At 42.7% G+C, this 26,127-nt stretch overlaps 1 protein-coding gene across 1 annotated transcript in view; it reads left to right on the top strand.

Moving 5' to 3' along the window:
* Positions 1–26,127, top strand: part of CES5A (carboxylesterase 5A) — a 291,154-nt gene that overhangs the window by 251,752 nt on the left and 13,275 nt on the right. The window contains 7 exon segments of the mRNA XM_082367012.1: positions 1,200–1,333; positions 4,757–4,910; positions 5,367–5,471; positions 7,095–7,199; positions 8,541–8,681; positions 11,740–11,808; positions 20,652–20,799. Coding sequence (XP_082223138.1) covers positions 1,200–1,333; positions 4,757–4,910; positions 5,367–5,471; positions 7,095–7,199; positions 8,541–8,681; positions 11,740–11,808; positions 20,652–20,799 — 856 coding nt within the window.

Raw genomic sequence — 26,127 nt, 5'->3', positions numbered from 1 at the left:
TGGGTATTTAATGGTCTGTAAGCATTTAGAAAAGACTCTGCTTCAGAGGACTCTGATTTTTCAGTTTGGGAAATCCTGTTTTAAAGAGGAAAAATGCCTTTTTCAAATTTTCTGTTTTCAATGAAGACAGTCAGGTAATAATGTGAAATGTTTCACTTAAGAATGTGAAAGATCACTGTACAAGTGAGTGGCGAAGGTAATTCTACCATCTAATTTTGAACCACAACCTCTATCACCCTCTCTCCCCTTGCCACTGCAATGGAGACTCGCTCTATTGTATCGTAACAGCAACACCTATTGAGGGCTGACTATGTGCCAGGCACAGTTCATTATCTCATCTAACCCCCACAATAACCCAGTGGGTGAGGATTATTGGACCTATTCTACAGCTGAAGAAGCTGAGGCACAGGAAGGGCATAAGTGACTTGGTCCATGTTATACACACAGTAAGTGGCAGATCCGGGTGTCAAAGCCAATGCTTTGTCCAGTTCTCCTTTTTCCTCTGTGGCTTTCTTCTCTTTTCTTGCCCCAAGAGTTGTAGTCACTAATATGACCTTAAAAAAGAGATGGGGAGGGATTTATTATTAAGTATATAAATTGTGGTAATACCATTTGAATGTTTGATGTTTCCTGGTCCCAGTTTTTCTAATCAGTATAGTAAAGCTTCCATACTTCTCTTCCCTTTTTTCCCTCCTCTCTTCTCTTTTCTCTGTAAGTAGGGAAAAGTCTTAGAAAAGCAGCTTTTCCTCTCATATATGGCTTACAGTGATTTCCATCCTCCTGTGGGTCACAAGTTCAAAGACGTTTAGTTAACATTTTCTGAGCACTTGAAATATACAACATTGTTCTATAGACTTCGGATGAAGAATTTTATTTAAACCTAATGATAAGCTCATAAACGAGATACTTTGATTCTTCACATCTTACAGATGAGAAAAACAAACCTCAGAGAGGTTGTGGAAGCTGCTCAAAGTCACACAGCTAGTCAGTGGCAGAGCTGGGAATCAAACCCAGGCACTCATATGCCAGAAGCCACATGCTTAATCCTGGGCCTTCTTCAAAAGACAAAAACCTCTGATGCTGTTTGGAAAGGAAAGTGAGACATTCATATTTCCCTAAAGAAAGAATGTCCCAACATGCATGCGGAGGGGATATGGGTGCCTGGTGGGCTGACTGGAGAGTTCCTCTCCCCTCCTTAGGTCATGGTGTGGCTCCCTGGGGGTGCCTTCGAGACTGGCTCAGCATCCATCTTCCATGGGTCTGCCCTGGCTTCCTATGAGGACGTGCTTGTTGTGACTATCCAGTACCGGCTAGGAATATTCGGCTTCTTCAAGTGAGTCTCCCCAAGTGATTGACACCCCTGATCCCCAAGGGGCAGCTGGACAGCAGCCACAGGGGGTTCAGTGCCCAGCAACCTAAGGAGAAATGAGCCTTTAGTGACATTGAACAAATTTGGCCCCAATTAGTTAGGTAATTTTAGCGGCTATAACATGTAAACCCCCAAGTCTTAGTGGCTTAAAACAATAAAAATCTCCTTCTCACTCAACTAAAATCCAATCAAATGTTTCTGACTGACAGATGTTCTTCTGTGTGGTCAATCAGGGACCCAGGCTCCTTCCATATTGTGGCTCTGCCCTCCTCAAGGACCCCAGATCCTCTTGGATCTGCTGTACTTAGACAGCAGATGAAGAAAGAGCATGAAGAGAGTGGTCTTTCTGGGTCAGCCTGGAGGTGGCGATTATCACTGTGTTCACATACAACTGGTAGAACTCAGTTATAATAACCACACCCAACTGCAAGGGGGATGTGTGCCCTAGAAAGTGAGGAAACAGGGTGTGTGAGCAGTTCGTAGTCTCTGCCATAGGGCCCACATCAAGGCTCCTCAGGCGCTCACCTGAAAATAATCACTCCATTGCATGGCTTCCCTTCCCCCAGTAACATCGAACATGTTTCAGATGCTCACTATGAGCCAGGCATGGTGTTGTGCACTTGCTATGAGTCCATTATAGCTCATCCTCAGAATAATTCTATGAGAAACATACTGTTGTTATTCCCATTTTACAGTTGAAAAATAGAGGCACAGAGAGGTGAAGCAGCTTCCCAGAGGTCACAGAATAGAGCTGGGGCTCTTGGCCACTTCCATTATCCTACTTAGAACATGGCAGAACCTAAGCCCTGACCAGGATGCAGTGTGAGCCAAAGGAGTAGTGAGAGGCCACGGTCAGAAACTACGGGGAAGGTGGCAAGGAGTCCAGCGTGAATCCTACCCTCGAGAGGCTCTCAGTGTCATGGGGGAGATAACACAGGGACACAAATACCCTACCAGGCAGGACATGAGTAATGGTCTGAGGGTGAGAGGCGACGGAGCTGTAGAAACAGAGGGAGCTGCCAGAAACCAGCGAGGCTTCCTGAGAGAGGTGGAATTTGATTTGCACCTTAAAGATGAGGTTGGGTTTGGGGAGGAGGGGTTGGGAGAAAGCACACTTGGCAAAAGGAGCTGTCTGAGCAAAGGCTGGGAAGTTGGAAAGAAATGTAGCAGCACCTGGGCCTGGAGCAATATTTGCAAACTGGGCTTTGAGCACATAGCACGGGGAGGTGGCTATGGGGCTGCGGTGGAGGCAAGAAGGCCTGAGAGGGGTGCCCTGATTACACTTTTAGCAGATCTGTACATTGGGATTCTGCCTAAGATTCCTTCGACAGAAAGGTCTCCAAAAATTGCTTATAACGTCTGGTTCTAGTAGACAGGTAGATGAGGATATAACAGGAGATGGATGTGAAAAGGTAGGGACAGGCCTGATTGGGAAAGACCTTGAATGCTAGGCTGTGCACGGTGACTGGTTTTTATTGGATAAAGAAGGAGGGACAAGAGACTTCCCTGGTGGCACAGTGGTTAAGAATCCGCCTGCCAGTGCAAGGGAGATGGGTCTGAGCCCTGGTCTGGGAAGATGCCACATGCCGCGGAGCAACTAAGCCCGTGCGCCACAACTGCTGAGCCCACATGCCACAACTACTGAAGCCTACATGCCTAGAGCCCGTGCTCTGCAACAAGAGAAGCCACCGCAATGAGAAGCCTGCGCACCACAACGAAGAGTAGCCCCTGCTTGCTGCAACTAGAGAAAGCCCACGCGCAGCAACGAAGACCCAATGCAGCCAAAAATAAAAAAAATAATTAATTAAAAAAAAATTTTTTTTAAAGAAGGAGGGACCCAGGAGTGCCCTGCACAGCAGTATAGTAGGAAGGTCACTCAAAGCAGAGTGCAGGCTGGGCTAGGGGCGCCTGGCCTTCAGATGGGGAGTCCGGTAGGGAGGCTGCTGTACAGCATAGGTGCAGGTCGTGGGGTGAAACAGGCTGGAGGGATTGCTAACATGTACATGGCACTTGCTGTGTGCCTGCACCGTCAATCTTCACAACAACCATGTGAAGCAGGCACCGTTATTAACCCCATTCAGACATGAGAACATTGAGGCAAAGCAAGTTAAGTGACTTGCTCAAGGTCACCCAGATCATAAGTGACCAGATTATGAATCAGGATAAACAGAAATGGAGGAATGGGGACCAATGTGGGGCCTATGATGGAATGGAGGTAAAATTGGCAGGGCATACGTGGCTCCTGACCAGATGCGGAGGCTGTGGGAGAGAGAGGGCGGAGTTAGGGCCAGCCCAGGGGTCATGGACAGAGAAAGGGAACCAAGGGGAGGAGCGGTGTGGGGGACTGGGGGACAGGAGGAGTAGACTATGATCCCGGGGTTACTCTCATACATGGTGGGTACCACACGAATGTTTTGGTCTAGGCGTTTCTTTGATTCTGTGTTTCTCCCCTTGTTTCCCCATTAATTGTCCACTCATCCTGGGAAACAGGCTATTCTGCAGGGGCAGCAGCATGGAACATGGTTAGGAGCATGGATCCAAATCTGCAACTTTCTAGCTCCTGGGCAAGGGATTTAATCTCTCTGTGCCTCCATTTACTGTCTGTGAGAAGGAAACGATGAATCCATCAGTATCCTTAGAACATGCTTGCGGATATCACTGATGGGCGTGGGGGTGATGTGAGCTGTGGCTGCAGAGAAATGCAGCCACTGCCTAAACCACTTCCCAGCAGAGGGTGGTGGGGCATGGGGTGGCAGAATAAACTTCCCAGTCCCTCAGTATCCCACCCTGAAGCCCCCAGCTGGTGTCTCCCACTGGCCACAGTTCATAAAGGTCAGTCTTTTGAGAACAAGGTGGAGAAGGGTGAACAGAAGACCCAGAGGGATAAAGGAGAAAGACCAGCACCACCTACCTCACAGGGTGGGAGGATCATAGGAGCATCAGCTGTAAAGCCCTTGGGACAACGTTGTGCACGATGCTGCAGCAGCTGCTATTATTATCATTACTATTCATTTAGTCATTCATTGGAACCCCTGTGCCCAGGGTGGTCTTGCTTCCTGGTGCAGACCAACTCTCAGGGGCAGGACTTTTCTGGAATCCATGGATGCAGGGGAGCCTATGATTACCCTGGATTGCACAGATAAGATTGTCTGTGCATTTTTCTGGGGTGTGGAGCTATCATCAGATTCTCAAAGAAACCCAAATCCCAGCAGAGGGTGAGAATTAAGCCTGGTTTTCCCAGCTGCCCCAGGCCTCTGACTCTCAGCTCCTTTCCAGCTGAGGTGGCGATGACCTGACACCAGCCCACGGCCTGTGCAACCCACTCCCTGGGCTGTGAGAAGCAGACAGCGGCCACCTGAGCATTCTCACCCTGCCTCTTGTCCACAGCACAAGGGACAAGCACGCACTGGGGAACTGGGCCTTCATGGACCAGGTGGCTGCCCTGACCTGGGTCCAGGAGAACATCGAGTTCTTTGATGGGGACTCACACTGCGTGACCATCTTTGGCGAGTCAGCAGGAGCTATAAGTGTTTCCAGCCTTGTGAGTTCTTCTCTTTGGGACTTGAAGGAACCTCGGTGTCACCTCATTTTTGAGGTGACAAAAATGAGGACAATGAGTCATTCACATCTAATTGCTGCTTTCATGTTGAACAAACACTTATAAACACATTGTCTCCCTCGAGCCTCACAAATACATTGTGAGTTAAGGGCTCAGTCTCATTTCAAGGACGGGGGGTGAAGGAGTTAGCACTCCCACGGCAGAATGCTTGACCTCCAAGTTCATGAGGAACCTGGGGCTCAGAGAGGTTAGAAAACTTGCCCAAACCTTCGCAGCTAGTCCTTGAAACCCCCAAACCAGGACTTTTTTCCCTCTAAGTTTAGAGCTCTTAAGAAGGCTTCCTGGGAAGTTTTCTTTAAAGAAGGGCTGGGTTTTGTGTGTGATAGGTGGGGAGCCCCCTGGATAACTTTTCCTGGGTCTCCTGTGTTCTCTCTCCAGATTCTGCCCCCCATGGCCAAAGGCTTATTCCACAGAGCCATCATGGAGAGTGGGGTGGCCATCATCCCTTACCTGAAGGCCCCTGATTACAAGAGGAATGATGATGTAGGTATACTGTTAACTCTTCTCCAGCTTCCTCTCCTTGGTCAGGAGTCCATAGACCACGTGCTTGGCTATCCTTGCTGACCATGACCAAAGGATCTGATGTTGGCCCAAGGTGACCCTTGTTGCTCCATGGAAGGGCTGGTTCAATAGGAAATGGGCCCAGGTACACAATGCACTACTGCTGGTGTGCATGAGTGTGTGTGTGTGTGTGTGTGTGTATAAGCATATGTGTAATAGTTCTTACATCTTATCCATTACTCTTTGCTTGTGATATATAATTCAGTCCTCTGTATTATGTATGGCTTTTCTCCTGTACTAAATCTACTCCACCTAGAGTACTATGTTAAGAAAGATTCTGAGGTTGTTTCCAGCTCAGTGTGAAATAATGCTGTGACTGATAAATGCTGTCTGGCATGAGATTGTGAGGGGGAAGTGAGGCATATGCCCTAGGTATGTGTCATCTATCATCTTGTCTTAGCGCTCTACCAGATAAGAGGACCTAGAGGCCAAGGTCTCTATATCTTTCATGTCCCAGCATAATGTCTGGTGTATATTAGGTGATTATAAATGTTTGCTGAATGAATGAGTTAATGAATGAGCTGATTCATTCAATGAATACTAATTAAGCCCTGGACTGTGGAGCCACCTCCTGGGTATTATTCGCTTTAGTGGTGCATTTTCTTAAACACCTTGTAGAAAATAACAACTTACACCAAGAGTGGGAACATAGAGTTATAATATCGTAAAACAAAATACCCTCAATACACAGGGAATATTGATTTTGGTAACATGATATATCAAGCTTTTTTTAGTTTGTGCATTCGCCACACACATATTGAGTGCTCATTGTTTTCCCTGCTCTGTTTTAAGACCCATGGGTTTATAAGTGGAGAAGACATATACTAACTTGAGAAGACTATAATCTTTTTATGGCAAGGATTTTTAACCTGGAATCCATGGAGAGTTTGATAGGTGGTCCTAGAACTCCTACAGTTGTATGGAGACTCTATGTTTGTGCATTTTCCAGAGAGAAGGTCTGTAGCTTCCATTGGATTCTCAGAGCATCCATGACTCCCAGAAGAGTAAGGACCACCACTCTCAAGGGACAAGTTCTACACATGTGGGAAGTCCAATGACAGGGCAAGAAGGTGTTTAGCAAAGAGCTAGGTAGAGGAGGTGAGGACACTTGGAGTAACAGGAGATTAGAAGAGGAAGGGGCTCATGGGGGCTGCAATGGTCTAAAAGAATATCCTGGAAAAGATGGGACTTGGGCCTCAAAGAATGAATGGAATTGGTGTAGAGATAGAAAAAGGATGCTCAGGGCATGTTCAGATGTTCCAGGCTGGGGTGGGGCTGGAGCAGAGCTGATAAGCTGAGATGGATCCAGCTCTGGTGATTGCTAAAGATGACAAGGAGGGTCAGGCAAGAGAGCAAGGATGATGCAGTGCCAACCTGTCCTCAATGTGTGCGTTCCGTTATGGGCACGTGGGGGTGGGGAGAGGCAGCAGGCCGGACTTCATATATAAAGCACCAACCTGGGGCTGGACTGAGGACATTTTCCAACTTTCATTTTCCTGGAGGCTTTCAGTTCTGTGCGCTGACCTGTTCCTTCTCCGGAAATAGTTGCAGATGGTTGCAGATATTTGTGCCTGCAACGTGTCAGACTCCGTGGCCCTGCTACAGTGCCTGTGGGCAAAATCCTCCAAGGAGTTGCTGAGCATCAACCAGGTGAAGAGGGAGGGGAGAGTTTGGGGACAGTGTTGCCCTTTGAATGGAGTGGTAGACAAATCCTGCCACTCTCTTATTTATTTTGATTTGGGACTTGGACAGATGGCAGTTGGGGATTCATAATAACGGCTGTAAAATAACAATGTGGCATATAGAACCCTTATAGGTAATTTAAGGACATTGACAAGCCAGGGTGCTGCTTAGCTTGGATATAAGACCCAACAAAATACAAAGGTCGTCTCTACATCATTGAAGGCATCTCACTGGGAAGAGGGACCACATTTGCTCCACAGGCCACTAGAAACTAAAGTCAAGATCAAGAGCTGGAAGTTGGGAAGCCATTTTGGCTTAAGATGACCAAGAACTTTCTAAAAACTCAGCTGTCTGAAAAAGGACCGGCTCCTTTAGAAGGCAGTGAGATACCCACCTCTGTAGGTATGCAAGCAGGGTCTACATGACTGCTGACGAATTTCAATCACTGGATGATTCATTGGACTGGATGATCTTTTATGTCTAATCTTCCAATCTTGAGACCCTCTGGTAGTCCTTGAGAGAATTAGGTCCTTACCTGTTCGATTCTAACATTTGTTAAATAGTTATTTGGCATGGATTGAGAATCTGCTGTGAGTTTTACTAGGGTCCAGGAAATGGGTAATAAGTTCTTGACCCAGTGTAGTGTGAAAGCTCTTTTGTGTGCTCCCTTCTACCCCCACTCCCAGAACAGAGACCTAAAAAAAATCATGAATAGAGCCAGGTGTTACTTCCTAAGACCCAAGAAATATCCATCCAGATCCAAGGCCCAGTGCTGAGGAAGATGCCTCAGGAAGACGCTCACACGAAGCCACACTACCCTGGCCATCCCCTCCCCTCACCACTCTGCCCATCGCGTTTGGCCAGTGGTTCCACACTTGAGCATGCATCAGACTCACCTGGAGGGCTGTTTGCTGGGCTGCACCCCCCAGAGTTGTGTATTCAGCAGGTCTGGGATGGGGCATGAGAATTTGCATTTCTAACAAGTTCCCAGGCAATGACGCTGCTGGTCCAGGAGCCATGCTCTGAGAACCGTTGTGCAGGGGTATTATATTTCTTAGGTTATTACTATTATTATCCCTATTTAGCAGATGAGGAAATTAAGGCCCAGAAAAGTTGAGCCCCTTTGCCTAAGTGAATGGCAGAGCTGGCCAGGCAGCACTGATGTGTTGGGATGGGCCAAGAGTGGCTTATTTTTCCCTTCCTAATGCCCTTTGCTATAGTGGGTTGGCTCAGCTAGGCTAGGGTTTGGGGACAGCAGATTTTGTGAAGAGAAACAGCTGCCGATTCTTCTCTTCTTCCTTTTTTCAGAAAACCAAGTCTTTCACTCGAGTGGTTGATGGCTTTTTCTCTCCTCATGACCCTTTAGACCTATTGGCTCAAAAATCATTTAAGCCAGTTCCTTCTGTCATCGGAGTCAATAACCACGAGTGTGGCTTCCCGCTGCCCATGGTAAGAACTCCTGCTGTGCCTCCTTCTGCTCCCTCAGCAGCGAGGCAGCTGTTTGCTTCACACTGGGCGTGCCCACAGATTTCACCCAGCGTTACGAGGGCTGGAGCCCATCACCCAAGTACACAGCTTGGGTGTACTTCTCATCTTTCCTCTCTCTGAAGGAGGAGAACTGCGGATTGGGGGCAGCCGTAGCAAGTGTCCACCCTGCTCCTCGTATAGGTTTAAAGAAACAACTCTACAAAAAAGTAAGAGAGGACTGGACCCATTTGAACTTTGTTCAAAACATTACAAACGATTGTTTCAAATAGGCACTGCTGCTACCTCAAAGGTGAAATTCATACAGGTTTAGAAAACTTCAGTCCTTTACACTCTCATGTCCAGCCTTGGTTCTGGTATTTGATTTCCAAGAACGCTCTCTAAGGCAGTGCAGGTTGCAAAATTATTGAATTGTTTCATTCATTCAACAAGTATGAACCAAGCATTTACTATGTGCCCTGCACTCATAAAAAAACAGCATTCGGCAGTGAGCAAGTCACATGGTTCCTGCTTTTTGCCTGCTTACATTCTCAAGGGGAGAGACGGGTGACATGCAAGATTGAAAGGATGGTTTCAGAGAGTCTAAGTGCTATGAAGGACATCAACTGGGAAGAGGAGCCTTCTTTAGGGAGGGAAGCAGGGGTCGGGAAAGGCTTCTCTGAGGAGGGATCATTTGAGCTGAGGCCTGAATCTTGAGTAGGAGCCATGATTTCGTGACCCTGTAGTTTGAGAAGACCCTCCCCATTCAAAATAAGCTTTTCGTCTGTCCTCAGAAGAGCAGAGTGCTCAATTCTTTTTTTTAATTTTTTTTAAAATTTTATTTATTTTTATTTATTTATGGCTGTGTTGGGTCCTCGTTTCTGTGCGAGGGCTTTCTCCAGTCGCGGCAAGTGGGGGCCACTCTTCATCGCAGTGCGCGGGCCTCTCACCATCGTGGCCTCTCTTGTTGCGGAGCACAGGCTCCAGACGCGCAGGCCCAGCAATCGTGGCCCACGGGCCCAGCCGCTCCGCGGCACGTGGAATCCTCCGGGACCAGGGCTCGAACCCGTGACCCCTGCATTGGCAGGCGGATTCCCAACCACTGCGCCACCAGGGAAGCCCCTCAATTCTTAATATATCAAAGCTCACTTCTGCAGACCAACCTCTACCTTTCAAGCTGGGGGAAGTGAGGTTATGAAATACAGAAGTGTGTCAAGTTACAAGGCTAGTTGGTGACACTCTAGAATCAGAATCAGAACCCTGAGTTCACTGAGCTGTTAAAGGCATGTTCTGGTAATTATTAATTTGACACATAGACCAAAGTTTAGGGGTAAGTAGGGTTGGGGATTTTTTCCCTCGTTGTAAATGAGGCAACTGAGTCACAGGCTGTGGCTTAAGTTAGGTCTTCTAATGCTTCCTGGATCTGTGCTAGAAAAAGGAAGGCAGCTGCTACTGATAATAGCCACGCCACCATAACCACTGTGACTGAGTGCCTTCCATAAGCCAAGTGCATGCTGTCGGTACAACTTGCAAACAGGCATTATTATCCCCATTTTGCAGCTAAAGAAACTGAGACTCAAAGTGACTAATGTGACTTTCCTAAGTCTCCTAGCTAGAGAGGAGACAGCACTGTATAAATTTTGTGTATTTAGGCTCTGCCTGTAAATGCTGAGTTCTCTATTTACCTGCTGCGTGACCTTTAGGGAGCTCCGTAACCTCTCTGAACCTCTGTTCCCTCATCTATGAAATAGGGCTAATGTTATTACCCACCTCACAGGTACACATCAGGTAGCTTGGCATATAGTCTAAGTGCTCAGTAAATGTTAGATATTGGAATTATTCAAATGGGAGAACAGAACTTGGTGCCCAGGTCTGCATGCACAAGAGGCTGCATGGGTGCTGTCATTCTGTGTGACCATTGCTGGTTGTTTGAGACCATAGGAAATCTCCAAAAACCAATCCTAGCTCCTGAACGTACAGAGAGGGTTCTTGTAGTTAAAATGTACTTGTGGATTATTTCAATGACTCTGGGAGAAGACAGATATGTTTAAATATCTGTCATGACTCGTTACCCCAAGATTTTCAGCAGAAAATGTACCAGAGAAATTCATTTGACAAGTGAATACTACTTCTACCCCCTCATGTTTTTAAGCTGTGATATTGGCTAGGGAAGGGTCATTTTAAAAATAATTGCTCGTAGCTCTTACTCTGTACCAAGCAGCCCCTGTGTTTTTAACCATCTTCTCTGCAACCTCACTAAGCTGCCTGCCCCTGCCAACTGCTGGCTTCTGAGACCCTAATGACAAAGGTCTTTAGAAAGAGAGCAGTAAATAAACCACTAGTTTTGAGATTTTCAACCTCTCTTTTAACTTGCTGTTGAAGCCAAGTGGTGGCCTGTGTTAGGGCTGCCATAACAAAATAACACAGACTAGTGGCTTAAACGACAAAAATTTATTTTCTCAATGTTCTAGAGGCTAGAAGTCCAAGATCAAGGTGCCAGCAGGTTTGGTTTCCTCTGAGGCCGCCCTCCGTGGCTTGTGGGTGGCCGCCTTCTTGCTGTGTCCTCACAAGGTCTTTCCTATGCATGCGCACCCCTGGAGTCTCAGCACTTCCAAATTTCCTCTTCTTATAAGGACATCAATCAGACCGGATTAGGGCCTACCCTACCATCCTCATTTTAGCTTAAAGACCTCTTTAAAGACCCTCTCTCCATATACAGTCACATTCTGGGTGTTCAACATAGGAATCTGGTAGGGGACGCACTCAGTCCATAACATGGCCTTTCCACAGGGCAGCCACTCAGCTCCCACAAGACTGCAGGTATGACAGGGAATGGCTGCCTCTTATCAAATGTGAGGAGAAGAAACTTCGTTGCTCAACCAACCCACTGAGGCTGCTACTTACACGTGGACCCCTGGGGGCTGAAAGGGTTCCTGCTCTTGCCAGCCTCCCCTCTGAAAGGCGGGTACCTGGGCCCTCGGGGAGACCAGTTTCCCTTCAGATGACCTGCTGTGCTCACAGAGGGGGCACCTGCTTCTTTCCAAAGGAGTTTCCTGAGATCCTCGGGGGCTCCAACAAGTCCCTCGCCCTGCAGTTGATACACTCAATCCTGGTAAGTGAGCCTGACTCTCCAAGATCCATTCATTTCACAAACCTCCTTGGGTCACACACAGGGGTAGCACTGGGGGTACAGATCTTCCTCATTCATTCATTTAGTAGATCTTTACTAAGCAGAGTTCTGCAATCCCTTATCCACAATCTCAACATCCAAATCGCGCTGACAACCCAAAGGCTTCTTGTGACCTACATGGCAGCCAAAATTGACCTAGACTGATACGTAGCCATTGGTCTTTATTGTTGCTATACGTTCATTCACTTTATCCCACCATATGTTTCTCTGTGGGCATATTAATATGGGGGCTGGGGTGCTGCCCCGTCCCCCCACCCCTGAACATATCACATAATATGTAGCATATGTACTGAATTATCTGTCTACGAACGGAAAAGTTCTGAATTCTGAAAACCACTTGGGACTAGGGACCCATATTCACTACATACCTACATACCAGCCAGGCACTGTACTAGGTTCTAGCAATACTGAGGACCATTACTCACTCACTCCCTGCACTAGGGATTTAGAGATATAGTTATCCTAGACACTAGGATATAGAGATGGATTTCTTTCCTTCCTTCCTTTCTTCTTTCCATAAACATTTATTCAGTGTGTATTTTGTGGCAGATTCATTTCATTCATTTTTTATTGAACAAATGTTTCTTATGCGTCCACATGCCCCAGAACTTCCCGAGGCACTGGGTGCAGTGATAAGCAGGCACTCCCCCTGCACTTGAGGGACTTAGAGACTGTTGCGGTGGACGGACATGACCGGGCACTTTGGTACGGTGCTGTACACACCAGAGCAGAGATGTGTTCGAGGCCCTGTGGTGCCCACAGGAGGGAGCAGGTGGCTTCCTCGGGGAGGAAGGCTTTGGAGGATGAATTAAGTTTGTCTGGTTAATGGAGGAGCAGGACTGAGGGGAGCCGGAGGGGCTGAGAGGACCAGTTAGGAGCAGAGAAGCTTAAGGAGATCAGTGGAAGAGGTTGGCTGCAGCAGGGGAGGATGCTGGCAGCTGTTTCATGCTATGGAAGGAATATAAAGTTTATTCTGGGAGCTGGGAACAGAAAAAGAGAAGCATGCTTTGACTTCCACTTTAGAAATAGCCCTATGGCTGCAGAGTGGCCCAGACTGAAGGCAAGGGATCCATCAGGTCCTAAGGCTTAGAGGGGATGTTTGGTGAGTCTTGGTTGTCTGGTGATGAGAGTTGGGATGAAGGTTTCAGATATTTAAAATATGTTGGACAGAGGAATTTCTCAGGCTGGATTGGAGATGGCCTCATGGAGGAGGAGGCCATTGATCTGGGCCTTAGCGAAGCGGAACATTTGAGCAGGAGGGCATTTCAAGAGGAGAAGGTATCTTGAGCTAGGTCCCAGCGGGTGGGAAGTAGGTGTGTGGGAAGCTGCAGGAGGACCAGAAGGGCACGCAGTCTCTCTTCCTCCCAGTAGCAAGGCAGGAAGTACTTTCCAAATGGTAAGTAGTTTTCTCATGCAGAAGCCATAATTTTGCTCCAGAACCCTAGGGGTCTGCACTGTGACTGCCCAGCTGGGGCTCGCCAGAGGCTCCACATGGCATATGTACCCCCCTTGGATACCTCAAGCACCGAGGTGTCTGCTGGTCCTATGGGCCACGCAGGGGAACTTGCACCAGAACCTGGACCTGCTGCAGAGCCCTCACTTGCTCTGGGCCTGATTAAAAGCAGTTGGCCTTCAGAGGACCCAGTGAATGTGTCCAAGCAGCATTCCCTGGCGTGGTATACGCTGCCTCCAAATCCCAAAGAAACCTATGAAGGGCTGTGCCTCTGTCTTAGTGTTAGGGGGTTGAGGTGCAGTAACTTCTCCCAGTGTTCCCCAGAGCACCAGACTCCCATGAACATCACCAATGTGGCAGACCTTGAACCTTTATGATGTTTCCTTTCTATCCTCTGGCATTTGTGCTGGGGCCACACTGAAGGACTGAAGACTGGGAGGCAGCCTGGTGTCAGGTCAAAAAAGCATGGGATGCTCTGTTAAAGGACTTGGCAGTGGGTTTCAGAGGGAACTGACAGAACTGAAGGCCTGCTCTGTGCCAGGCAGCATGCTTTTCTTTTTGTATCTTGTGTGATCCTCTGAACAACAATTGTTGTTGAACAACAACAATAAATAAACAACAATTTTTTTTTCCACACACACACACTGTATTTTATTTTTACAAGAGATAAATAGACTGACACCAAGCATTGTACATGGATGACCACAACAAAAGCAACAATGATTGCAATTACCAAACATGAAACACACTCATACTGTGTCATAATATTGACATTCAGTCCAGTAATCCTCCACTGTAACAGCTCCTTTACTTTGCAGTGAAAATTGATTTGTATATTCTTTGCCTCTGAGTCCTTGTGGGATTTTTTTTTAAAATTCAGACAGAAAGTCACAAAAATTATACTCATCCTCATCAGTTCACTCAGTCCCATGTAATTAATATTTTTTTCATCTTGATCTTTTGTTAGCACTTTTATGAGTTCATCAGTTTTTCATTAGAGTTCTGAAAATGCTTATTCATTCAGTTCAGCAGTACAGTCAGTTACCAGAAACCTGTACTTGTCAGAGTCTTTTCCATGAATTTCTTGAAGATGAAACCCTTTTATAGGAACATATTTGCAAAAGCATCAGAGTACACCGAGAACTGTCTGTAAATGACAAAAGACTTAAAAATGACCACTGTTAAAGATTTGATGAAAGTTCATAATAATGCAGTTGACAAGAAAATTAGTTATTTCTGAGATATACATTTTAAAGTAATAACTAGGATTATTACTTATAACATTATACCAGAACATATAAGATTTTTAGAAATTTCATATAATGTCTGAAACATTTATATTAACATATTTCCATACATATTTCCATACAAATACAAATATAAGATTTTTAGAAATTTCATATAATGTCTGAAACATTTATATTAACATATTTGCATACATATTTCCATACAAATACAAATATAAGATTTTTAGAAATTTCATATAATGTCTGAAACATTTATATTAACATATTTCCATACATATTTCCATACAAATACAAATATAAGATTTTTAGAAATTTCATGTAATGTCTGAAACATTTATATTAACATATTTCCATACAAATAACCCAATGAAAGTTTAGTATTAGTTGTTTTGTTTGTTTGTTTTTTTATACTGCAGGTTCTTATTAGGCATCAATTTTATACACATCAGTGTATACATGTCAATCCCAATCGCCCAATTCAGCACACCACCATCCCCACCCCACCGCAGTTTTCCCCCCTTGGTGTCCATATGTCCATTCTCTACATCTGTGTCTCAACTTCTGCCCTGCAAACCGGCTCATCTGTACCATTTTTCTAGGTTCCACATACAGGCATTAATATACGATATTTGTTTTTCTCTTTCTGACTTACTTCACTCTGTATGACAGTCTCTAGATCCATCCACTTCTCCACAAATGACTCAATTTCGTTCCTTTTTATGGCTGAGTAATATTCCATTGTATATATGTACCACATCTTCTTTATCCATTCGTCTGTTGATGGGCATTTAGGTTGCCTCCATGACCTGGCTATTGTAAATAGTGCTGCAATGAACATTCGGGTGCATGTGTCTTTTTGAATTACGGTTTTCTCTGGGTATATGCCCAGTAGTGGGATTGCTGGGTCATATGGTAATTCTATTTTTAGTTTTTTAAGGAACCTCCATATTGTTCTCCATAGTGGCTGTATCAATTTACATTCCCACCAACAGTGCAAGAGGGTTCCCTTTTCTCCACACCCTCTCCAGCATTTGTTGTTTGTAGATTTTCTGATGATGCCCATTCTAACAGGAGTGAGGTGATACCTCATTGTAGTTTTGATTTGCATTTCTCTAATAATTAGTGATGTTGAGCATCTTTTCATGTGCTTCGTGGCCATCTGTATGTCTTCTTTGGAGAAATGTCTATTTAGGTCTTCTGCCCATTTTTTGATTGGGGTGTTTGTTTCTTTAATATTGAGCTGAATGAGCTGTTTATATATTTTGGAGATTAATCCTTTGTCCGTTGATTCGTTTGCAAATATTTTCTCCCATTCTGAGGATTGTCTTTTCGTCTTGTTTATGGTTTCCTTTGCTGTGCAAAAGCTTTGAAGTTTCATTAGGTCCCATTTGTTTATTTTTCTTTTTATTTCCATTACTCTAGGAGGTGGATCAAAAAAGATCTTGCTGTGATTTATGTCAAAGAGTGTTCTTCCTATGTTTTCCTCTAAGAGTTTTATAGTGTCCAGTCTTACATTTAGGTCTCTAATCCATTTTGAGTTTATTTTTGTGTATGGTGTTAGGGAGTATTCTAATTTCATTCTTTTACATGTAGCTGTCCAGTTTTCCCAGCACCACTTATTGAAGAGACTGTCTTTTCTCCATTGTATATCTTTGCCTCCTTTGTCATAGATTAGCTGACCATAGGTGCGTGGGTTAATCCCTGGGCTTTCTATCTTGTTCCATTGATCTATGTTTCTGTTTTTGTGCCAGTACCATATTGTCTTGATTACTGTAGCTTTGTAGTATAGTCTGAAGTCAGGGAGTCTGATTCCTCCAGCTCCATTTTTTTGCCTCAAGACTGCTTTGGCTATTCAGGGTCTTTTGTGTCTCCATAAAAATGTTAAGAGTTGTTCTACTTCTGTAAAAAATGCCATTGGTAATTTGATAGGGATTGCATTGAATCTGTAGATTGCTTTGGGTAGTATAGTCATTTTCACAATATTGATTCTTCCAATCCAAGAACATGGTATATCTCTCCATCTGTTGGTATCATCTTTAATTTCTTTCATCAGTGTCTTATAGTTTTCTGCATACAGGTCTTTTGTCTCCCTAGGTAGGTTTATTCCTATGTATTTTATTCTTTTTGTTGCAATGGTAAATGGGAGTGTTTCCATAATTTCTCTTTCAGATTTTTCATCATTAGTGTATAGGAATGCAAGAGATTTCTGTGCATTAATTTTGTATCCTGCAACTTTACCATATTCATTAATTAGCTCTAGCAGTTTTCTGGTGGCAGTTTTAGGATTCTCTATGTATAGTATCATGTCATCCGCAAACAGTGACAGTTTTACTTCTTCTTTTCCAATTTGTATTCCTTTTATTTCTTTTTCTTCTCTGATTGCCGTGGCTAGGACTTCCAGAACTATGTTGAATAATAGTGGTGAGAGTGGACATCCTTGTCTCGTTCCTGATCTTAGAGGAAATGCTTTCAGTTTTTCACCATTGAGAATGATGTTTGCTGTGGGTTTGTCATATATGGCCTTTATTATGTTGAGGTAGGTTCCCTCTATGCCCACTTTCTGGAGAGTTTTTATCATAAATGGGTGTTGAATTTTGTCAAAAGCTTTTTCTGCATCTATTGAGATGATCATATGGTTTTTATTCTTCAATTTGTTAATATGGTGTATCACATTGATTGATTTGCGTATATTGAAGAATCCTTGCATCCCTGGGATAAATCCCACTTGATCGTGGTGTATGATCCTTTTAATGTGTTGTTGGATTCTGTTTGCTAGTATTTTGTTGAGGATTTTTGCATCTATATTCATCAGTGATATTGGTCTGTAATTTTCTTTTTTTGTAGTGTCTTTGTCTGGTTTTGGTATCAGGGTGATGGTCGCCTCATAGAATGAGTTTGGGAGTGTTCCTTCCTCTGCAATTTTTTGGAAGAGTTTGAGAAGGATGGGTGTTAGCTCTTCTCTAAATGTTTGATAGAATTCACCTGTGAAGCCATCTGGTCCTGGACTTTTGTTTGTTGGAAGATTTTTAATCACAGTTTCAATTTCATGACTTGTGATTGGTCTGTTCATATTTTCTGTTTCTTCCTGGTTCAGTCTTGGAAGGTTATACCTTTCTAAGAATTTGTCCATTTCTTCCAGGTTGTCCATTTTATTGGCATAAAGTTGCTTGTAGTAGTCTCTTAGGATGCTTTGTATTTCTGCGGTGTCTGTTGTAACTTCTTCTTTTTCATTTCTGATTTTATTGATTTGAGTCCTCTCCCTCTTTTTCTTGATGAGTCTGGCTAATGGCTTATCAATTTTGTTTATCTTCTCAAAGAACCAACTTTTAGTTTTATTGATCTTTGCTATTGTTTTCTTTGTTTCTATTTCATTTATTTCTGCTCTGATCTTTATGATTTCTTTCCTTCTGCTAACTTTGGGTTTTGTTTGTTCTTCTTTCTCTAGTTTCTTTAGGTGTAAGGTTAGATTGTTTGCTTGAGATTTTTCTTGTTTCTTTAGGTAGGCTTGTATATCTATAAACTTCCCTCTTAGAACTGCTTTTGCTGCATCCCATAGGTTTTGGGTCATCGTGTTTTCATTGTCATTTGTCTCTAGGTATTTTTTGATTTCCTCTTTGATTTCTTCAGTGATCTCTTGGTTATTTAGTAACGTATTGTTAAGCCTCCATGTGTTTGTCTTTTTTACGTTTTTTGCCCTGTAATTCATTTCTAATCTCATAGCGTTGTGGTCAGAAAAGATGCTTGATATGATTTCAATTTTCTTAAATTTACTGAGGCTTGATTTGTGACCCAAGATGTGATCTATCCTGGAGAATGTTCCGTGCGCACTTGAGAAGAACGTGTAATCTGCTGTTTTGGGATGGAATGTCCTATATATATCAATTAAATCTATCTGGTCTATTGTGTCATTTAAAGCTTCTGTTTCCTTATTTATTTTCATTTTGGATGATCTGTCCATTGGTGTAAGTGAGGTGTTAAAGTTCCCCACTATGATTGTGTTACTGTCAATTTCCTCTTTTATAGCTGTTAGCAGTTGCCTTATGTATTGAGGTGCTCCTATGTTGGGTGCATATATATTTACAATTGTTATATCTTCTTCTTGGATTGATCCCTGGATCATTATGTAGTGTCCTTCATTGTCTCTTGTAACATTCTTTATTTTAAAGTCTATTTTATCTGATATGAGTATAGCTACTCCAGCTTTCTTTTGATTTCCATTTGCATGGAATATCTTTTTCCATCCCCTCACTTTCAGTCTGTATGTGTCCCTAGGTCTAAAGTGGGTCTCTTGTAGACAGCATATATATGGGTCTTGTTTTTGCATCCATTCAGCCAGTCTATGTCTTTTGGTTGGGGCATTTAATCCATTCACGTTTAAGGTAATTATCGATATGTATGTTCCTATGACCATTTTCTTAATTGTTTTGGGTTTGTTTTTGTAGGTCCTTTTCTTCTCTTGTGTTTCCCACTTAGAGAAGTTCCTTTAGCATTTGTTGTAGAGCTGGTTTGGTGGTGCTGAATTCTCTTAGCTTTTGCTTGTCTGTAAAGCTTTTGATTTCTCCATCAAATCTAAATGAGATCCTTGCTGGGTAGAGTAATCTTGGTTGTAGGTTCTTCCCTTTCATCACTTTAAGTATATCATGCCACTCCCTTCTGGCTTGCAGAGTTTCTGCTGAGAAATCAGCTGTTAACCTTATGGGAGTTCCCTTGTATGTTATTTGTCATTTTTCCCTTGCTGCTTTCAATAATTTTTCTTTGTCTTTAATTTTTGCCACTTTGATTACTATGTGTCTCGGTGTGTTTCTCCTTGGGTTTATCCTGTATGGGACCTCTGCGCTTCCTGGACTTGGGTGGCTATTTCCATTCCCATGTTAGGGAAGTTTTCGACTATAATCTCTTCAAATATTTTCTCTGGTCCTTTCTCTCTCTCTTCACCTTCTGGGACCCCTATAATGCGAATGTTGTTGTGCTTAATGTTGTCCCAGAGGTCTCTTAGGCTGTCTTCATTTCTTTTCATTCTTTTTTCTTTAGTCTGTTCCGCAGCAGTGAATTCCACCATTCTGTCTTCCAGGTCACTTATCCGTTCTTCTGCCTCAGTTATTCTGCTATTGATTCCTTCTAGTGTAGTTTTCATTTCAGTTATTGTATTGGTCATCTCTGTTTGTTTGTTCTTTAATTCTTCTAGGTCTTTGTTAATCATTTCTTGCATCTTCTCAATCTTTGCCTCCATTCTTATTCCGAGGTCCTGGATCATCTTCACTATCATTGTTCTGAATTCTTTTTCTGGAAGGTTGCCTATCTCCACTTCATTTAGTTGTTTTTCTGGGGTTTTTTCTTGTTCCTTCATCTGGTACATAGCCCTCTGCCTTTTCATCTTGTCTATCTTTCTGTAACTGTGGTTTTTGGTCCACAGGCTGCAGGATTGTAGTTTTTCTTGCCTCTGCTGTCTGCCCTCTGGTGGTTGAGGCTATCTCCAATTTTTTTTTTTAATAGAAGAGGTAACTCCAAGAGACCAACTCGCTTAGATCAAAGAGCAAAGGTCTGGAGACAGTGCTGGTACCAGGAGCAAGGCCAGCCTCAGGAGTGTGCAACCTGTGTAGTTCAAAGGGCCTCATGCTTAGAAGAGTCCTATACTTGGTTGAATGTTCTGTTGTCACTATCTTAAAATTCTTAGAGTTTTTGAACGAGGACCTCACATTTTTCACTTTGCACTGGGCCGCACGAACAACGTAGCCAGATCTGCCCAGGGGTGGCTGTTTCTGAAATATTTCAGAGAGGCGTGCATACTGTGATTAGAGCATGGGATTTGGATGCAGATAGACTTGTGAAGGAATCATGGTTCCACCACTTTGGACAAACCATTTAACCTCTCTAAACCTCAGTTCCCTCACCTGTCAAATGGGGCTGATTTTGATACTTGCATCATAGGGTCACTGCGTGGATTAAATGAGACAATGCATGTAAAGCACTCAGAATTTTGCCTGCACAGGCAATGTTTGACTGTTGTTGCTGTGTGTTGGCTATTGCTGTTGACCTAGATCTCTTGCAACCGTGATGTTTTACGGCACATCCCTGTCCAGTATTTATACCTTGTGGCTAATGAATATTTCTACAACAAGCACTCTCTGATTGATACACGAAATCGCTTCCTGGATTTGCTTGGAGATGTGTTCTTTGTGATCCCTGGGCTGGTCACAGCTCAATATCACAGAGGTGAGTCTTCTAGCACCGCTCCTCCTGCAAGGCTGGTGGCTGCAGGGATCCCTGTCGCCTGCTGACTGTCCACCTGCTCTGCCCTTCTTTTGTTTTGTTTATGGTTTGCTGAGAGGGGGTTCCCAAGGCTGTCTGGGATATAGCCCTGCATGCTGACCTTAGCAGTTCCCTTGCCTTTCAGAGTTCAGGAATGTTGATCAGTCCTTGTTGTTTATATTCCTTCCCCTTCTTCAGGACCATGTAGAAAAGTTCTACCCCTCCATATTTTCTGGGGCCTGGCCCCCACTTTCCTTCCTCTTCGGAAGTGTCTTCCCAAAGATCTTAACTAGAAGGAGTAGTGGAGCAATCAGAAAGAGAAGATTACTCGTGGGGAAGCAAACCTGCCCTTCTTTCTTTTTAAAAAAATTTTATTTTTATTTATTTTTTAAATTGAAGTATAGTTGATTTACAAAGTTGTGCGAATTTCTGCTGTACAGCAAAGTGATTCAGATATATATATATGTGTATATATATATTCTTTTTAATATTCTCTTCCATTATGGTTTATCACAGGATATTGAATATACTTCCCTGTGCTATACAGTAGGACCTTGTTGTTTATCCATTCTGTATATAATAGTTTGCATCTGCTAACCCCAAATTCCCACTCCATCCCTCCCCACCCACCTCCCGCTTGGCAACCACATGTCTATTCTCTATGTCTGAGTCTGTTTGTTTCATAGATAAGTTCATCTGTTGTCATATTTTAGACACCACATATAAGCAGAATCTCATACGGTATTTGTCTTTCTCTTTTTGACCTTCTTCACTTAGTATGATAATTTCTAGGTCCATTCATGTTGCTGCAAATGGCATTATTTCATTCTTTTTATGGCTGAGTAGTATTTATTTATTCATATATATATATATATATATATATATATATATATATATATATACACACACACACACCCCACATCTTGTTTATCCATTCATCTGTCGATGGACATTTAGCTTGTTTCTATGTTTTGGCTATTGTGAATAGTGCTGCTATGAACATAGGGGTGCATGTATCTTTTTGAATTATAGCTTTGTCCAGATATATGCCCAGGTGTGGGATTGCTGGATCATATGCCAACTTTATTTTTAGTTTTTTGAGGAAATTCCATACTGTTTTCCATAGTGGCTGCACCAATTTATATTCTCACCAGCAGTGTAGGAGGGTTCCCTTTTCTCCACACCCTTTCCAGCATTTGTTATTTGTAGACTTTTTAATGATGGCCATTCTGACCGAAGTGAAATGGTATCCCATTGTAGTTTTGATTTGCATTTCTCTAATAATTAGTGATGCTGAGCATCTTTTCATGTGCTTGTTGGCCATGCATATATCTTCTTTGGAGAAATGTCTATTTAGGTCTTCTGCCCATTTTTTGGTTGGGTTGTTTGTTTTTTTGTTGTTGTTGTTGTTGAGTTATATGAACTGTTTGTTTATTTGGGAAATTAAGCCCTTGTCAGTCGCATCATTTGCAAACATTTTCTCCAAGTCCGTAGGTTGTCTTTTTGTTTTGTTTATGGTTTCCTTTGCTGTACAAAAGCTTGTAAGTTTGATTAGGTCCCATTCGTTTATTTTTGCTTTTATTTCCATTCCCTTGGGAGACTGACCTAAGAAAACATTGTTTCGATTTATGTCAGAGAATGTTTTGCCTATGTTGTCTTCTAGAAGTTTTATGGTGTCATGTCTTATATTTAAATCTTTAAGCCATTTTGAGTTTATTTTTGTGTATGGTGTGAGGGTGTGTTCTAACTTCTTTGATTTACGTGTGGCTGTCCAGCTTTCTCAATGCCACTTGCTGAAGAGACTGTCTTCTTCATTGTATATTCTTGCCTCCTTTGTCAAAGAGTAATTGACCATAGGTGTGTGAGTGTATTTCTGAAACCTGCCCTTCTTTCCTTCCTCCCTCCCTTCCTTCCTTCCTCCCTCCCTTCCTCCCTCCCTCCCTCCCTTCCTTCCTTCTTTCCCTCCCTCCTTCTTCTTGCTTTCTCTCTCTTTCCTTCTTTCTCTCTCTTTCCTTCTTTCTTTCTCCCTTTCTCTTTCTTTCTTCCTTCCTCCCTCCCCCCTTTCTTTCTTTCTTTCTTTCTTTCTTTCTTTCTTTCTTTCTTTCTCTCTCTCTCTCTCTCTCTCTTTCCTCTTCCCTTTATTCCATCCGCCTTTCCTTTCCTTTTCACAGATATTTTTTATCAAGGGCCTGCCATATGCCTGATACTATTCTAGGCCCTGGAGACATAGCAGTGAACAAAACAAAGACCCTGCAACCATGAAACTCACATTCTAATCAGGAAGACTGAAAACAAATAAACTAGTAAATATAGAGTACCTACTTGTAAGATGGCAATAAGTGCTATACAGTAAAATAAAGCAGGGTAGTGGATAGTAGTGACAGGGTGCTGTGGGAGGATACTGTATTATAAGGTCTATTAAACTGACACGTAACAACCAACTCTTAAATTTGGCAGCTTGGAGGTCACTGGTAACCTTGAGAGGAAACATTTTGATGGAATGATGGAGGTAAAAGTCTGATTAAAATGGATTCAAGATAAAATGGGCAAACTGATCTCTATACTCAATACAATCCCAATCTCAATGAAAATCTCAGCAGTGGTTTTGGAAAAATGAACAAGCAGATTCTAAAACTTTATCTGGAAACGTAGGGGTAGAGAAAACAATCTTGAAAAAGAATTACAGAGTGGAGGACTTACAAGTCACCTGATTTCAAGACTTATCTTTGAGCTATAATAATTAAGAAGGCCTGCTATTGGCTGAAGGATAGACAAATAGAACAGAGTGGACAGTCCATAAGATGGACAGTTAATCAATTTTCAACAAGGCACTTAGATAATTCAGTGGGCAAAGGAAATTCTGTTCAACAAATGGAGCTGAAATAAATGGATATCTTAACATAAAAAGTGAACCTCAACTCCCTAACTCACATCATACACAAAAATTAGTTTGAGACAAATTGTAGATCCAAGTGTAAAAGGTTTCATTGTATTTTAGCAAAATTTTTGCTTATCAAAATACACTGTTAACAACATCAGCAGGAATGGTGGAGTAGGGAACTTGCAAAGACTGTCCCACCACAAAAGCAGTGGATAAACTGGCAAGGACCGTCAGAATCAACTTTATCAGAACTCTGGAAACAAACTGAGAATTTACAGCAAGCAAGGGAACATTTCATCAAGACATAACCTTGAGTTTCAGTTAAAGAACTTTGTGGCATTTTAACTTACTCTGCACCATCCCCTGCTACCCAGCTAGGGGTGGTCTTGAAGACAACAGCCCACACTTATAGTATAGGTTCCTAGTACTAGAGGGAGAAGAATGGGCCTTATTCTCAATGAATTGTGGTTGCTTGTTTTGACCTGTGTGGTGGCTCCCTAAACAGCTAAGCTCAAAAGGCTTGGTTTTTGTTTTGCCAAACTCAGAACTCTCTCAGGGGCTGAAGCAGCTACCTGATGGGCATTTTTCATAAACATCTGCAGGTGCCACTAGGATCCAGGGATAACAAGTCGGAACAAATAATAGACAAGAAGAAAGACTGGGCAATGAGATACTTTGGAGAATAAAGGCTTGAAAAGCCCCCTCATGTTCCTGAGAATCTAGAAAGCCATGTATATGTCCATAGTGGAGAGCATGCTCAGAAAAGGCCTGAGAAGGCCTTAAGCTCTCACATCTGGCTGACCCTCAGGCTCTGCTCAAAGAGAACATGAATGCTAAAGGAACCTAATAGAAATTCTGGCATTGAAAATACAATAACTAAAAATTCACTAGAGGGGAACAGTGGTAGATTTGAGCATAGAGAAGAAAGAATCAGAGAAGTTAAAGATAAATCGATGGGGATTACCCAGTGTGAGTATCAGAAAGAAAAAGGAATAAAACAATAATAATAGAGAACCTAACGACCTGTGGGATGCCACCAAGCATGCCAACATATGCATAATAGGAGTTCCAGAAGGAGAGGAGAGAGAAAACAGACAAAAATAATATTTGAAGAAATAATGATCAAAATGCCCCATATTTGATAAGAGACATGAATATACCCTGCCAAGAAGTTCAGTGAATCCTAAGTAGGAGAAACTCAAAGAAAACCCACACAGAGACATGTTATAATCAAACAATAAAAAGCCAGGATTTTTTTTTTTTTTTAATTTTTGGCTGCGTTGGTCTTTTTTGCTGCACACAGGCTTTCTCTAGTTGTGGCGAATGGGGGCTACTCTTCATTGCAGTGCGCGGGCTTCTCATTGTGGTGGCTTCTCTCGTTGTGGAGCACAGGCTGTATGCATGTGGGCTTCAGTAATTGTGGCATGCAGGCTCAATAGTTGTGGCTCGCAGGCTCTACAGCTCAGGCTCAGTAGCTGTGGCACACAGGCTTAGTTGCTCCACTGAATGTGGGATCTTCCCAGACCAGGGCTCGAACCCGTGTCCCCTGCATTGGCAGGCAGATTCTTAACCACTGCACCACCAGGGAAGTCCCAAAGAGAAATTCTTGAAAGCAGTAAGAGAGAGGAGACTAATAATGTACAAAGTCTCTTCAATAAGACTAACAAGTGATTTCTCATCAGAAACCATGGAAGCCAGAAGGCATTAGAATGACATATTTAAGGTGCTTAAAGGAAAAAAAACCCTGTCAAAAAAGAATTCTACATCAATCAAAACCATAATTCAAAAATGAAGGGGAAATCAAGATATTCCCAGAGAAACAAAAAATAAGGGAGTTTGCTACTAGTAAACCTGCCTAAGAAGAAATGCTAAAGGGTGTCCTTAAGGCTAAAACAAAAGGACACTAGACATTATCTCAAATCCACAATAAGAAAAAAGAACATCATTAAAGGTAACCACTTTACTTATGCTATGTTTACTTATAATATAAAAGAAAGTATTAATGTATTTATTATTTCTAACTTCTCTTTTTTCCCATATGATTTAAAAGACAACTGCATAAAACAGTAATTATAAATCTGTTACTGACCCACAATGCAAAAAGATGAAATTTGTAAAAATAACAACATAAAGGGTGCAAAGCTATATAGGGGGAAGTTTTTGTATCCTACTGAAACTAAGTTAGCATTAATTTGAAATAGATTATTAATTGTTAACTGTAATACCCAGGATAACCACTTAAAATAACTTAAAAACATGTAGTAAAAAAAAAACAGTAAGGAAATCAAAATGGTACACCAGAAAATATTTATCTAACATAAAAGAAGGCAGTAATAGAGGAATTGAAAAACAAAAAGTATATAAGACAAACAAAGATAGGAAACAATTAGCAAATGGCAGAAATAAGTCCT

The sequence above is a fragment of the Balaenoptera borealis genome (assembly GCF_965194805.1).
Source record: "Balaenoptera borealis genome assembly, chromosome: 19".
Classification (NCBI taxonomy): Eukaryota; Metazoa; Chordata; class Mammalia; order Artiodactyla; family Balaenopteridae; genus Balaenoptera; species Balaenoptera borealis.
This window is presented reverse-complemented; position numbering and strand designations above follow the sequence as displayed.